Here is a 12,640-nt window from a genome sequence, read left to right as displayed (position 1 = left end):
CTATTTCAAATAGCTTAGTAACAACATTTTATTGCAATACAGAAAACTACAAGAAAAATCTGAACCACCTCAAAAATAAACAAACTTGTTTTCTCTTGAGTTCTACATCCAAAACCTTCATCCCTATACAGTTATCATGAAGAAAAATCACAGCTGCATTTGAACATTCCCTCAGACTTTTTCCATTTTTCCAGCCACCAGCAGTTTCTTCCTACAAAAGAAGACCAGGAGGGCACAGCAACACAAGCGTGTTTTCACTAATTAGAGCTAAGGCCATGTCCCAGCCCCACCAAACTGTGGTGTAGAATACTCTCAAGACATTTTACAAATCTTTATGAATAAACATGTATTAGAAAGACATTCGGAACTGAACTTTAATTACTATAAACTGACTCTAGAAACAGCCACTGCTGCAAGTTAACTCAAACGGTAAGACAAAGCCAACATATTCCTGCAATACAACTTGCTTTCTCAGCACCTTTTAAACCCAGATTGTGTGGCCTGCACACAACCTGTGCTCAGCTGGCCATTTTCTCTGAAGCAATACAAGGAGGAGAGTCAATTTTGCTGAAAAAAAAACTACAGATGGGTGTCTTTTGGGTCTGCATAAGCCAAGCAGAGAGGTGACAGCCCACAGCTCCCACCACTTTGTCAGTTTTCAAACCATTTTCAGTTATAAATAACTGTACCAAACTTGAATAGCTTAGGCCAAAACTTCCCATGACTTATCTACCACAGAATGGCTTTTCCGTTTTCTTTTCCTGAGGGACTGTGCATCTAGCATGGTTCAGCCACCAGAGGGGAGGAGGCTTATGACAAATTATTTGGGGCAGAGACTTGAGATTTATTAGAGAACCCCCTGGGTGCCAGACATGCTTGTGGCCACTCCTCTCGGGGATCACAGTCTTCAGCCACTTCAAACACTTGTGGTTTAAAACACCTGTTGATAGGCACGTGAGTCTGTTCCCCCATTGATGCTGCATGGAGCTCTGCATGGAGTCAGGGCACAATTCCTCCCTGTGCCAAGGCTGAAGGAGAACTTGCAGTTGGGGAGTAACAGTTTTCTATCATCTCAATTTCATGTGAAATGCATGTGAAGTGACGGTTATCAACACATGCGTCTCTCTTCCCCTCTCTGGGGTTGTAGCTTCTGTAGCTACCACTTTTTGCCATACTGCAGAGGATGAATCTACTTACTACTTTATGTCTGCAAATCTTAACCTGGCAGATTGCCTCCATAACAGTGAAGTTAGGGAAGGAAACTTATAATAAACTGAGCATTGTCTTTTAAAGAAGGCCTAGGTTTGGGCAGTAAATCAGCAGTTTGCCAGTGGTTCCCACTGTCAAAAGCAGAGTGGGGCACACAGTAGCAAGGCAACGAGGACTGCTGCAGCAGCCTTCCTCCTGCTCTGCTACAGACAAAGCTCCCCTGTGCAGGGCTGCATAGTTCTGTAAAACCATGCTCAGACTGAAGAAGGAGTGGAAAGGGGTGCCTAGGCAGTGGGGTGGCCTGAGCTTCTGAGCTAACTCACCCACTGTTTCAGCTGTTCCAGAAGACATTGGTGTTAGGATGCTGGCCTGCCCCACCTGCTGGAGTATGCTTCATGGGGGTTCAGTGGAAGAGCACAGAAGCAAACCAAGCCTCCAGCCCTACCGACCTTGATGTGCCATTGAAAACTGAGGGAAAACGTCTCCAGATTCATGGACTCACGTGCCTATCAAGAAACGTTTTAAACCACAAGCGTTTGAAGTGTCTGAAGACTGTGATCCCTGAGGGGAATGGCCACAAGCATGTCTGGCACCCAGGGGGCTCTCTGATAAAACTCAAGTGTCTGCCACAAATCAGAACTTCTTTAAAAGACAACACCCAAATAATTTGTCATAAGCCTCCTCCCCTCTGGTGGCTGAACCATGCTAGATGCACAGTCCCTCAGGAAAAGAAAACAGAAAAGCCATTCTGTGGTAGATAAGTCATGGGAAGTTTTGGCCTAAGCTATTCAAGTTTGGTACAGTTATTTATAACTGAAAATGGTCTGAAAATGGACAAAATTGATGGGAGATTTACCTGTATCACCTACATTAAATGTCATTGATATTACATAAGATTTTCTGTAACAAGTCTTCCTTGAAAGTTTGTATATGTTTACAGTATGTTTAGTGCATGGAAACCAGATTTCAAAATGTAAGCTTATTTAAAAAAAAAAATAACAAAAACAAAAAAATCCAAAAACTGAGATCCTAATTGAATGTTAAGATCCTCTTAGCCTTTTAAAGTAGTAATACCCAGATGCTTTCACAGTTGGGACTTCCACACTACTTTCAAAGCATTAACTACCATCTTACTGGAGGCTTTTTTCATTTTACAAAGGAAAAAGGGATTTTTTTTAAAAAAGCATAAGCATAATCAGCTTCCTAGTATTTCCAGCAAACTGCACAACTGGGCTTTAACCAGATTAAATCCTTCTTCTAACAGTTTTTTAATGAGTGCTCAAGAAAACGATAATCTCAGAATGCCAGGAGACTGCTATTTTGCTTTTTAATACAAACTGAAAGCTGATTTTCCTTCCTGCTTGTATAAGAGGCAAAAAAAAAAAACCCAAACCAACCCACCATAAACTTATCTGCAATGACTGTAAAAACAAGATTTAAAGAGGCCCCAGCCCTTTCCATTCCCCATTAGGAAGCCTGATGATTTAAGCATTTGCTACACTATGGAGATTAATCCTAAATGTAAACTAATCTAATGTGTAACAAACCCAGCAATTTAAACCACACAATGGAAAAGAAAAATCGGGAATTTAAAGACTACTTACTGTTTAGATTAACTTTTAGAAACAAGAAACTGTTTTTTTTTTTCTCTGACATAATCAGCACTCAAGAGGCACACCAGAGGCACACTGATCACAAAGCTAAGAGCGTCTGACAGACAAACACAAATCAGCAGACCAAGCCTTTACAGTTAGCAACTTCTCCACTTTCTTTTTAAAAGAATTTTGATTTATTCTTCTCAGGTTTTATCACCGTTTCCAAGTAACATTAAATGACTGGATGTGCAAAACGCTCACAAATGGAACGGAAATGGTCTTGCATTGATAAGAGATAAGAGCTGGAAGCCAGTGCTTAAAGACAGATAAACAGTTGCACACATGCCTAATTCATGGTGAACACATCAAAACTGGCTGGGTTTGAACAGTAACACAGAACCAGGCCTTCTGGGTTAATTAGAGAAACCCAAAGGCATTGAAAAAAAGATTACCAAGTATAGTTTATGGAGGCCCAAGCTGAAGCAATCTAGCAGGGCATCAATAGACAGCTGCTGCAGTTTGTACCACAGCTGATCCTGCAGTCCCATGAAGCGGCTGGATCCATTAAGCTCAGAGGAAGGCAATTTCCCTTGCTCTATCTTACTAAGGAAGCTACCATTTAGAAGCCAAAACTCTTACCAGAATATCAACCCTGAAGTCCCTCTAGATCAGTATCTTTTCTCTGATTATACCCAAATTCAATGCCCTTTATTAGTGTATTACCAGTGGAACAAATTGGAGTACTAGACATAGGATTATCAGATAAATGGAACGATATAAGGGCACTAGGGTGTTACACTATTGGGATACTAAAGGTGGAGTGAATTAGAAGCAAATATGAGAATACTTTCACATACAGGATACTTCCGTCTAATGCTCTCCCAGTCTCCAAGCACACTGAGCTCAAGAACTTCCTTAGCTGGATTTTATGTGTTTAGCATAGTCTTTTCATCCTGCTGCTCTCTGAATGTATACAATCCTATAGCACCCAGATAAATCATCAGGCAATGAGTTCCACTGGTTGAATTACCCCTGTGTTAAGAATCACCTTCCTCATATTTATCCTTGCTCTTGCATGCTAATTTTGATGCCTTCCCGTTACCATATTGAAGAAGGCAAACAAGCCGATTCCTATCCATCCTCTCCTATCCCTTGCTAAACTGTGCATCTCCATCATACCCCACACATCCTTAAGATAACCAAGCTCTTCTTCCTGACTGAAGAACAGGTTTACCTGTTCCCTACACAGGCTATTTCAAAAAAACGCATATTGGGGAATCCAGATCACAAGTCTGATTACTCAGTTTTAACTTATTCCTCCTTTAAAAAGGAATCTTTCCTGCCTCAGCAGTATCCCTTACCAGCCACCTCAAACCCTGAAAACTTACTTGTCAGACATACTGTCTTGTGAATGAAAGGCTTTTCCATGTGATCCCTGCAGCACTTATTCACAGCAGTATTTTACAGAAGCATCACTGCCTCAAAACAGAAAGATGCAAGAAAGTTTCTAAGCTGCCTAAAATACTTCATTTTCTTGAGCAGTCCCATGGAACTTTCTTTTAATAAATTCCCATAGCTGGGCGGGCAAAGCAGTTGTCAACTTTCAGGTAACTAGGTGCAACCGTTTTCTGGAATATTTTTTGGACATAGTCAAAATTGCTTCCCTAGTTGATGGTAACCAACACTTTCTTCTAAGGAAGATACTGAAGGCAATTCTACACTTAAAGAAATGCCTGTTTCAGTTTCTTCCTCCTACAGAGAAAAACACAGTCCAAAACACAGAAAGAAAATATCCAGATGATGTATTTAGTAACACAAAAATATATGAGGTTTGGACCATTTTTCTTTAGCCATTTAGACACTGCTTCTACAAACACTTTGACTACAGTTTACAGCAATCCTGCAAGTCAAAGGAGCTCTATTTGCAAAAGCTATCTTTGGATAAATTCCATTTAAACTGTGCCTTCATGAGCCTAGGAATGTCACCACAGAAGTCCTGGTCCTAAGTGGCATCCCTTGCAGCAAAAGGTCCTGTTATTGACATGGCCGTATTTGGAGGGTACTAGAGGGGAGCTGAGAAGTGAAGAAAGCTCACACGAATTTTCACCATGCACACAGGTTACTTACTGCTAATGTGCTGTCTCCAACATTTGATGCGATGAGTCCCTCAATTGTGCCATATTCTGCATCCCTAGAATTGAGCCTCTCCATATGGTTTTTCTGTATTCTCCGGAAGACCAGCACAGCTACTGCTGAAAAAACTATCAACACTATCACAGGAGCCAGTATAACGATGATTAGTGTTTCCATGCTGTAACCTGCAGCTTCACCTTGAAAGGTTTGCCCTTGGGAAAGAGAGAAGGGGAAAGGGCAGTGGGTGAGGATAAGAGAGGGGAAAAATATAAAAAATATATATTTCCAGAGAAAGTCTTTAAAAGCAATAGCACTGACACTAACATTTAACTTGGTAGCCATCTAGCCTGAAAGAGAGGCCATGACACAGCCAGGGCTACAAGTGTGCACTTACACAGAGTATACTACCACAACTCCCTGACCGCAGAGCGGTCAGAACAACCCAGATGCTTCAGAACACTCACAGGCAGTAACTCAACCCTGACTGCACACTCTAACCACTGTCATTCATCCAGCTGTACAAACCCTGCAACATGTGGACATCAGATGTGTGCCAGTGGACCCCAGCATGGGGAACTAAGCTGAAAGGGCCTTACAGCATGGGGAACTAAGCTGAAAGGGCCTTACTGCATTGATTAAACCTTACTTTCACTACTGCTGAAATCATCTCACATCACACAAAAGCATTTTTTTTTTCTTTCTCAAAATTCACTGTTAATAAGCCTCTCACCTTTAGAAGAGGGCAATTGTGCAGTGATATTCATGTTGCACAGGTATCCTTGGCAGCACTCCACAGCTTGGTCAGGAGATGGTGGTGTTTTGCACGTCATTTTCCCTTGTTCATAGACTTGGAAGCAGCCTTTCTGGTAAACCTTCTTACCATCATTAATGCTCAGGGAAGCAAAACATTGCTGGCCCTGGCATCTATCTCCATTCCCACAGGACATGCCTTCACACACACATTCATAGGGTTCATCTGTAAAAGGGAAGAGTTGAGGAAAAAACACTATTGTATTCTTAATCACTTCAGTTACATAGAGGTAATGAAATCATTAGACAATAAACCCCTCTGTTTAAGGGAAGAAATATTACTTGTAGCTAAGCGCTGAAGAACCACCAAGTAGGAGTTAATGATACTTATTTAGCCATTGCAGCAGGGTAAAGATATGAGCTTGCACCAAAGAAATACCAGTGCTATCTGCCCACTCCAAGCACTCAAATTCTAGAGTGTAGTGACATTTTACATGACCTTTCTCACATATGCTACTGTAGGTATACAACATAAGAGGATTATCCACACAGGGATGCTCAGCAGAAGAAAAATCCCCTAACAAACAATACAAATTTAAAACAGATATGCTAAACCACATTAACTATTTCCACATAAAAACATTCCCAAGCATTTTGGCAATAACTTTAATCAAATTAAGGCCATTTAAATTTGCAGTGGACATACCTACACAGGATTTAGTGGGTTTAACTACCCTGCTTGAAAAATAAATCTGGCCCTACTTTCCCAGGAAGACAAGCATTTGGGAAGTATTTTGTGAGTCTAAGTAACCACAGAGATAAAAACGCAAGCAGCAGCACACAGTACACCATCTCCCTTCCAATGCCAGAAGCTTCAGCTAAATAAAAGGATAAACTTTTAAGAGAATGTATAGGGTAGGATACTAAATTTTTAAGTATCCTCAGCAAAGTGCCTGGAGATGGCTAGCTGGGAGAAATCTGCTTTCCCTGTGCCATTTTCAGGAACAGCACCTGCCTTTAAACATGCAGCACTGGATCACTCCAGTTCCTGCAGGAGAGGACACCACCCTCAGCAAGCTAAAGGAGAATGTTGAGAGCTCTTCAGTTACCTGGAAAATGCAGGTACCCGCAGTGGTAAACAGCCATGCACACTCACACAGAAGGCTAACGCAATGAAAAAGTCCTGTCACACACATCCTGTGTGACACACATACTTACGGCAACTTAACTTATATTTACATTCTTCTTTTCAGTTCTAACACACAAGAAAAATTTCCAGCCACACAAACAGTGGATACTCTTAAAACAGGAACTAAGCATACCACATGTTGGACTTTTCCAAACTTATCATTAGAGTTTGCCCACTGGGAATGTAAGTCAGTTTGTTTCCTGCTTTTTCTTCCCCTTCTTCCACAATGAACAAACACACAAATATAAATTTTCATTTTTTGACTACTAACAAAAACAAAATTAGGGAAAGAATCCTGAAATTGAAGAGTGTCACACTGATTTCAAGTACTGGAATGCACTGCACCAGTAACTTCACTAATTTTGTAAAACTTAAAGAAAAAATACACCAAACATTTCTATAATCAAAATCCGTTCCTTCTCCTCTCACAACAGCAGCAATAAAACACAACCAGTACTGTAACACACAAGCCCTTAATCTTGGTCCATCTGGCTGCAACTGCCACTGGCATTCAATGCCAAGACCCTATTTCCTCCCAGGGCATGGTCACCACTGCCCGAGAGCACAAAGATCTGTGCCTTCAGCAAGGACAGCCTTCCCCAGACAGCCCTTTAGCAACAGGATTTTGGTACCTCCCAGCGAGTGGGACATTTCCGTTGTCACTGACAAAACACTGGCGTGTGGGACAGACCTAAGGAAGTTCACATGCTGCAGTAACACAATTTCAGCTATTAACTGACAGCAGAAAGAGCTGCTATATGGAGGACAACTGAGCTACCACTGGAAACCCGTATCAAGTCCACAAGGAAAATCTATTTTGCAGCCTGATCCAGCCTAAATCTTCCCTCTTGACCCAAAGTACCTTTAAGATTGAGCAAACCTCACACAAGCCAGAAGAGCAGTTTCTAGCAGAAACACCTCCCCTCATGTGCCACCTCTTGGAGGAGCTCAGCCATCTCCAAACAGACCAGGAAGCAACTGCACAGCCACAAGGCAGTGGATAGTCCACCACACACAACAAACCCGATACCCCTTACAAGCAATGAACTAAGACACTGCAACTCCAAACACATTACCTGTGTTTTGGAAAGCCTGTCCTAGACTGAAGTCAGGGCGAGTGATCTAACATGACACAGTGGCTCTGGATCCACTTAATAGAGCAAGAAGACAGAGCAACATTGACTATATATATACACATGTGAACTGCTGCAGATCCCCGTGTTTCCAAGAAGCAATATAGATCAATTAGCTGTAGAAAAGACAGATTTCTGGTAAAGAACTCCTGGACTGGAAACAGAGACACTCCCATACATGACCGTTACTACTTCTTATGCCCAAACCGCTCCTTTCTTTACTTAGTTGTTTTTCCAACTCAACAGTATATTACCATGAACTAGCCAGCCCTTCCCTTATTAATGCTCCTGCAGTGCCACACTCAGCTTACTCAGCAAGGCTTAATGAGCAGCAAGGTTTATTCAGGCTGCAGAACCAGCCAAAGCCCTGACTGTGTCCTCCTGCTCCTGTCTCCGCAGGCCATCAGTTGAGACAAGAGCAGCAGGTCAGACACCTGAAAGCAGACAGATGGGGCAGTGCTTCAGTGAACACATACAAGTTAAACACTGTACTGCATCAACAAAGCACTCTCCCGTGCACAAAGCCAGCTGTGAAGGGCTGGATATTTGAGCCACATTTCCCCAAAGTGAAGCCAGCTGCACTTGCAGAGCATAGTTTTGTTGGCATAAGGCAAATCCACAGCAGAGGCAGAGCTGGACTGGGTGACGATACTTCTCCATGGCTCTCATGAGCAAGCAAATCTGCAGGACAGACAAGACCAGCAAACGCCACAGGCCAGTTACAATCAAGAGGTTATGGCTGAAACACATCAACTCCCCCAGCACACTTACCCCAACAGGTAAGTACCTGCTCAGTAACAGTTCCAGGCGTGGAAGGCTGTCAGGGTAGCTACATACACAGCAGCCAGGCAACGTAAGCAGGCAAGAAGCCAAGCTTAAGAATACTTCCATTACCTAAACATGCTTGTTGCATATATTTTTCGTTTCATAATACAGAAACTCACTGCTGCACTTGTGGCATATATATATTGTGCACAAACACACACACAAAAAAATCTGACTTGCCACAGAAAGATAGATATTTGCATTAACTTTCATAATAATGAACTAATAAACCAGTTAATGACAAGTGTCAACATTGAGTCTCTTAATTTTTTTTTTGTTTATCCACTTTGTGAAAGTCAATAGCTATGAGAACTGAGTCTTAATAACCTAGGTATTTCAACAGCACAAGAACCAAGACACTCCACACAGCCCCAGCCAGAACCCATGGGGCATACTGCTTAGTGATAGAAACCTACAAGTGCAAAGAAACAAAATTACATTACTTGTCAACCAACCAGTTACCAATCTGTAAACTTTGTTAAGTGTTTGAGAAAATATCAAACTTCTCTCCAAGCAATAGTACACTACATATGTTTCTGGTAACACATCTGAATTTTAAGGTGATCTCTTCACAATCAAAAGAGTGGTTAATCACGGGACACTAATTAAGAAGAAATACCATCTGAACACACACAAAAAAATCCTCTGAAACAGACTGCCTAGAGAGCTTGTGCATTCTCCACCTTATGTAGACATGCAGAACCTGACTGCACCTGGTCCTGGGTAACCTGCTGCACCTGGCACTGACTGACCAGCACTGTTGGACTAAATGATTTCAAGGGGTCCCTTCCAACCTCAACAGTTCTGTGATTTTCCATTGAACAACTATTACAATAGGCACTCAGCCTCCTTTTCTTATTTGCATTACAGCAACACAGTTTAACTACCTTTAACTTTGAAAAAGGCCTATGTTAACTATGTGACAGTGTGTTAACTTTGTGTGTCAGCAAACACCCCAGTAGTTTTTAAAAGCATAAAAAATTAAGAATACCTACCATTAGAATCTCAGTTTTCTTACTGAAGACACAGTCTCTAATTACATGACAAGTAACTTTTTAAGTAGGGCTTTAACAGTATCACATCATTGCACCACCACTGCATACCTTCCCTTTCAAAATTTCACATGATCATAGAATAACTCAAGCTGGAAAGGACCCATAAGGATCATCAAGTCCAACTTCCTGCTTTCACAGTACTCTAAACTTTACCTTGCAGATAAAGACTAGCATGCCCTACTACAGCGATACAATATACATTTAGCTCATACCTGCAAGTGTTCAGGATAATCTACACAGCACCACAAGCGCTCTTACTATGTGGCTGAACAGAAAAGCCAGATGGCCAAGGATGGACAGAGGTAAACGACCCTTAAACAAACCAGTCTTTGCTCACCAAGACATGACTTTATTATTTATTCTTCTTTACCAAAGAGCAAGGCAAAGCAAAAAGGAGCAACATCTTCAGTCACTAACTAGTGGGCAGAGAAGCTCCATCCCTCCTCCAGGCCAGCCCACAGCTGTGCAGCAGGAAGGCGCCGTGCCTCCCTGGTCGCATACTGAACATGCACAGACACTGCAGTCATCGGCTAACCTCGGGCACACAGAGCCAGTCCCAGTCCTCAGAACCACTGTGAGCCAGCTTCCCAACCCGAGACCTCTCAGAGTTGTACTAGCGCTGTTGTCCCCTTAGCAGGCTTGCTGCTAGGCTTTGAGTGGGATCATACTTTCCAAATGGAAAATCCTGAAATCAAACCAGAAAGCTACAGTTCACCAAGAAGCCTTATTTCAGAGAGCTGCTGAAATCTCTAGTGGAATGAAAGGGACTTCATGCTCAAAGGCCAAAATATGTCAAAGCAACAATATTAACTTCCTTTTTCAATAACTGGAATTGGGGGAAGAGATGGGATTTGCTAGGGCTTCATATCACAATGAACTGAAGATGAAAGAAAGCAGACCTGAAAAAATTACAGTAACTTCAGGGTCCACTTAACTGTACATCAGTTCTTTTTTGGTGGATAGCTTTCATTTATGATTCTTAGACATTTCAGGGAAACAGCAAATAAGAAGCTTGTAGAAATCCCTGCTCAATTCTGAGTTTTATTTTCTGTATGTGTAAAGTAACAAGCATTACACAACAGCCATAATAATCACAAAATCATTCACATTTGAAAATTATTCTTTACATCGAGTCCACCTTGCACTGCCAAATTCACCACTAAACCATTTTCATGTCATGTCCCTAAACCATTTCACATCTACACATCTTTTAAATACCTGCAGGGATGGCAACTCCACCACTTCTCTGGGCAGCCTATAATAATCGATTTTATATAGGATTTACTAATTTAACAAATGCTTTTGAGGTTTCCAGCATTAAGTAACAGCTGTTCAGCCTTATTAATATTTTTCATCTTAAAAAAAAACCTAAAACCAGGAGAAGCACAAGTGCTATGGCCACTGATCATCAGTTATAAAGCTGCAAGGTTGGGCAGATGTGCCCAGCTCTGCAGAGGGACAGCCTGCAAAAGCGCAGCTGCTGGGGACAGAGTGAGGCTGCTCCCAAAGCCAGCTTCCCACTAGCCACACAGCAGCTTCTGGAGTTCCAGTAGCTCCCAAACAGTTCCTGGCTGTGGTGCGACACAAGACCCTTCCCAGATTGCTCACTCCTTGTACCCAAGAGTGAGGCTGCATTTGGCAGAGAAGCCAAGCTGTGAGAGGAGAGCATGGTCCAGATGAATTTCCCAAATCACTGGAGAGGGCAGCAGCATCTCCTGTACCATGCTCCTGACATGGCCATTGAGATCAGGAAACTCCATTGTGCACAGTTACCAGTAAGTGACAAAACCCAAGCCTAAGCACAGGCATTGCATTATTTAGAAAGTGCTCTGCCTTAAAGCTTAGTTTCTTGGGAAATGAAAAGCCTTTTTTCCCACTTTACAGGGCTAATAAAGAAATAACACAGAAGCAAGCACTGCAGTAAACCTTTAGAACAGAAGGATTTTCTGGACACTCAGGTAGAGAAGCAATGTTTCTGCTCCTGGAATTCTACACACTTTTTTTTGTTGGGTTGTGGGTTGCTTATTTTAAAAACGGATCATATTTAATCTCGTCTTCTGAAGCCTAGCAGCAACATAGACCTGGTCAAATCTGCCTCTGAATGTTACCCAAAGCTATGCCCAGGCATTTTTCACTCATCAAAAATGCACAAAACCGCACAAAACCCAAACATAATACCCCCCAAAAAAACCCAAACCCACAAAGAACCTAACTGGTCCAAATCACAGTGAAAGTAAATGGACTGATCTGTTATGAAATACATGAGGGGGGTCAGAAGGGTTTGCAACTTCTTGTTGTTTTGTGCAAAGTGGAGACAAATCAGTGTTCTGCCCCAAAACATCACCTTTTGAAAGTATTCAGAAAAAGCACATGGGAAAGCACACTGGTCAGGGTGCACCAGCCCCACCGCCATGGCCTGCTCACAGGCAGCAGAACATCAACTTCCATCCCCTCAAAGGATCTCCAAAGGCAAGCTTTCCCTTGATAGATAAGCCTCTCCACAGGTCTGCACCTCTGAGCTTATTGCGTTCGCCCTAACACAGGCTGCTGACCCATAAGCACCAACCAGCACTTAGACACTCACGGAACAAAGCAGTGAGTTCTCCCATTGCTCCCAGCTGGTGAGGAAATAAAAACCTAGATGAAGAGATATAAATAAGAGTTTGCTGAGGGGTCCATTGAGTATTTCTGCCTCCCCAAATGCTCAACCACCAGTTCCAAATTAGGAAACTATTTCCAAAAGGAAGCAAT

General features: G+C 42.2%; 1 protein-coding gene across 6 annotated transcripts in view; it reads right to left on the bottom strand.

The window, feature by feature from the left end:
* ACVR1 (activin A receptor type 1) overlaps positions 1-12,640 on the bottom strand; it is a 63,782-nt gene that overhangs the window by 15,087 nt on the left and 36,055 nt on the right. For all 6 annotated transcript variants that reach the window (XM_034061403.1, XM_034061404.1, XM_005153728.4 and 3 more), the window contains 2 exons: positions 5,668-5,913; positions 4,932-5,149 (listed from right to left, as the gene is read on the bottom strand). In XM_034061403.1, coding sequence (XP_033917294.1) covers positions 4,932-5,149; positions 5,668-5,913 — 464 coding nt within the window. The remainder of the gene's footprint in view (positions 1-4,931; positions 5,150-5,667; positions 5,914-12,640) is intronic.

The sequence above is a fragment of the Melopsittacus undulatus genome, chromosome 4, assembly GCF_012275295.1.
Source record: "Melopsittacus undulatus isolate bMelUnd1 chromosome 4, bMelUnd1.mat.Z, whole genome shotgun sequence".
Lineage (NCBI taxonomy): Eukaryota > Metazoa > Chordata > Aves > Psittaciformes > Psittaculidae > Melopsittacus > Melopsittacus undulatus.
This window is presented reverse-complemented; position numbering and strand designations above follow the sequence as displayed.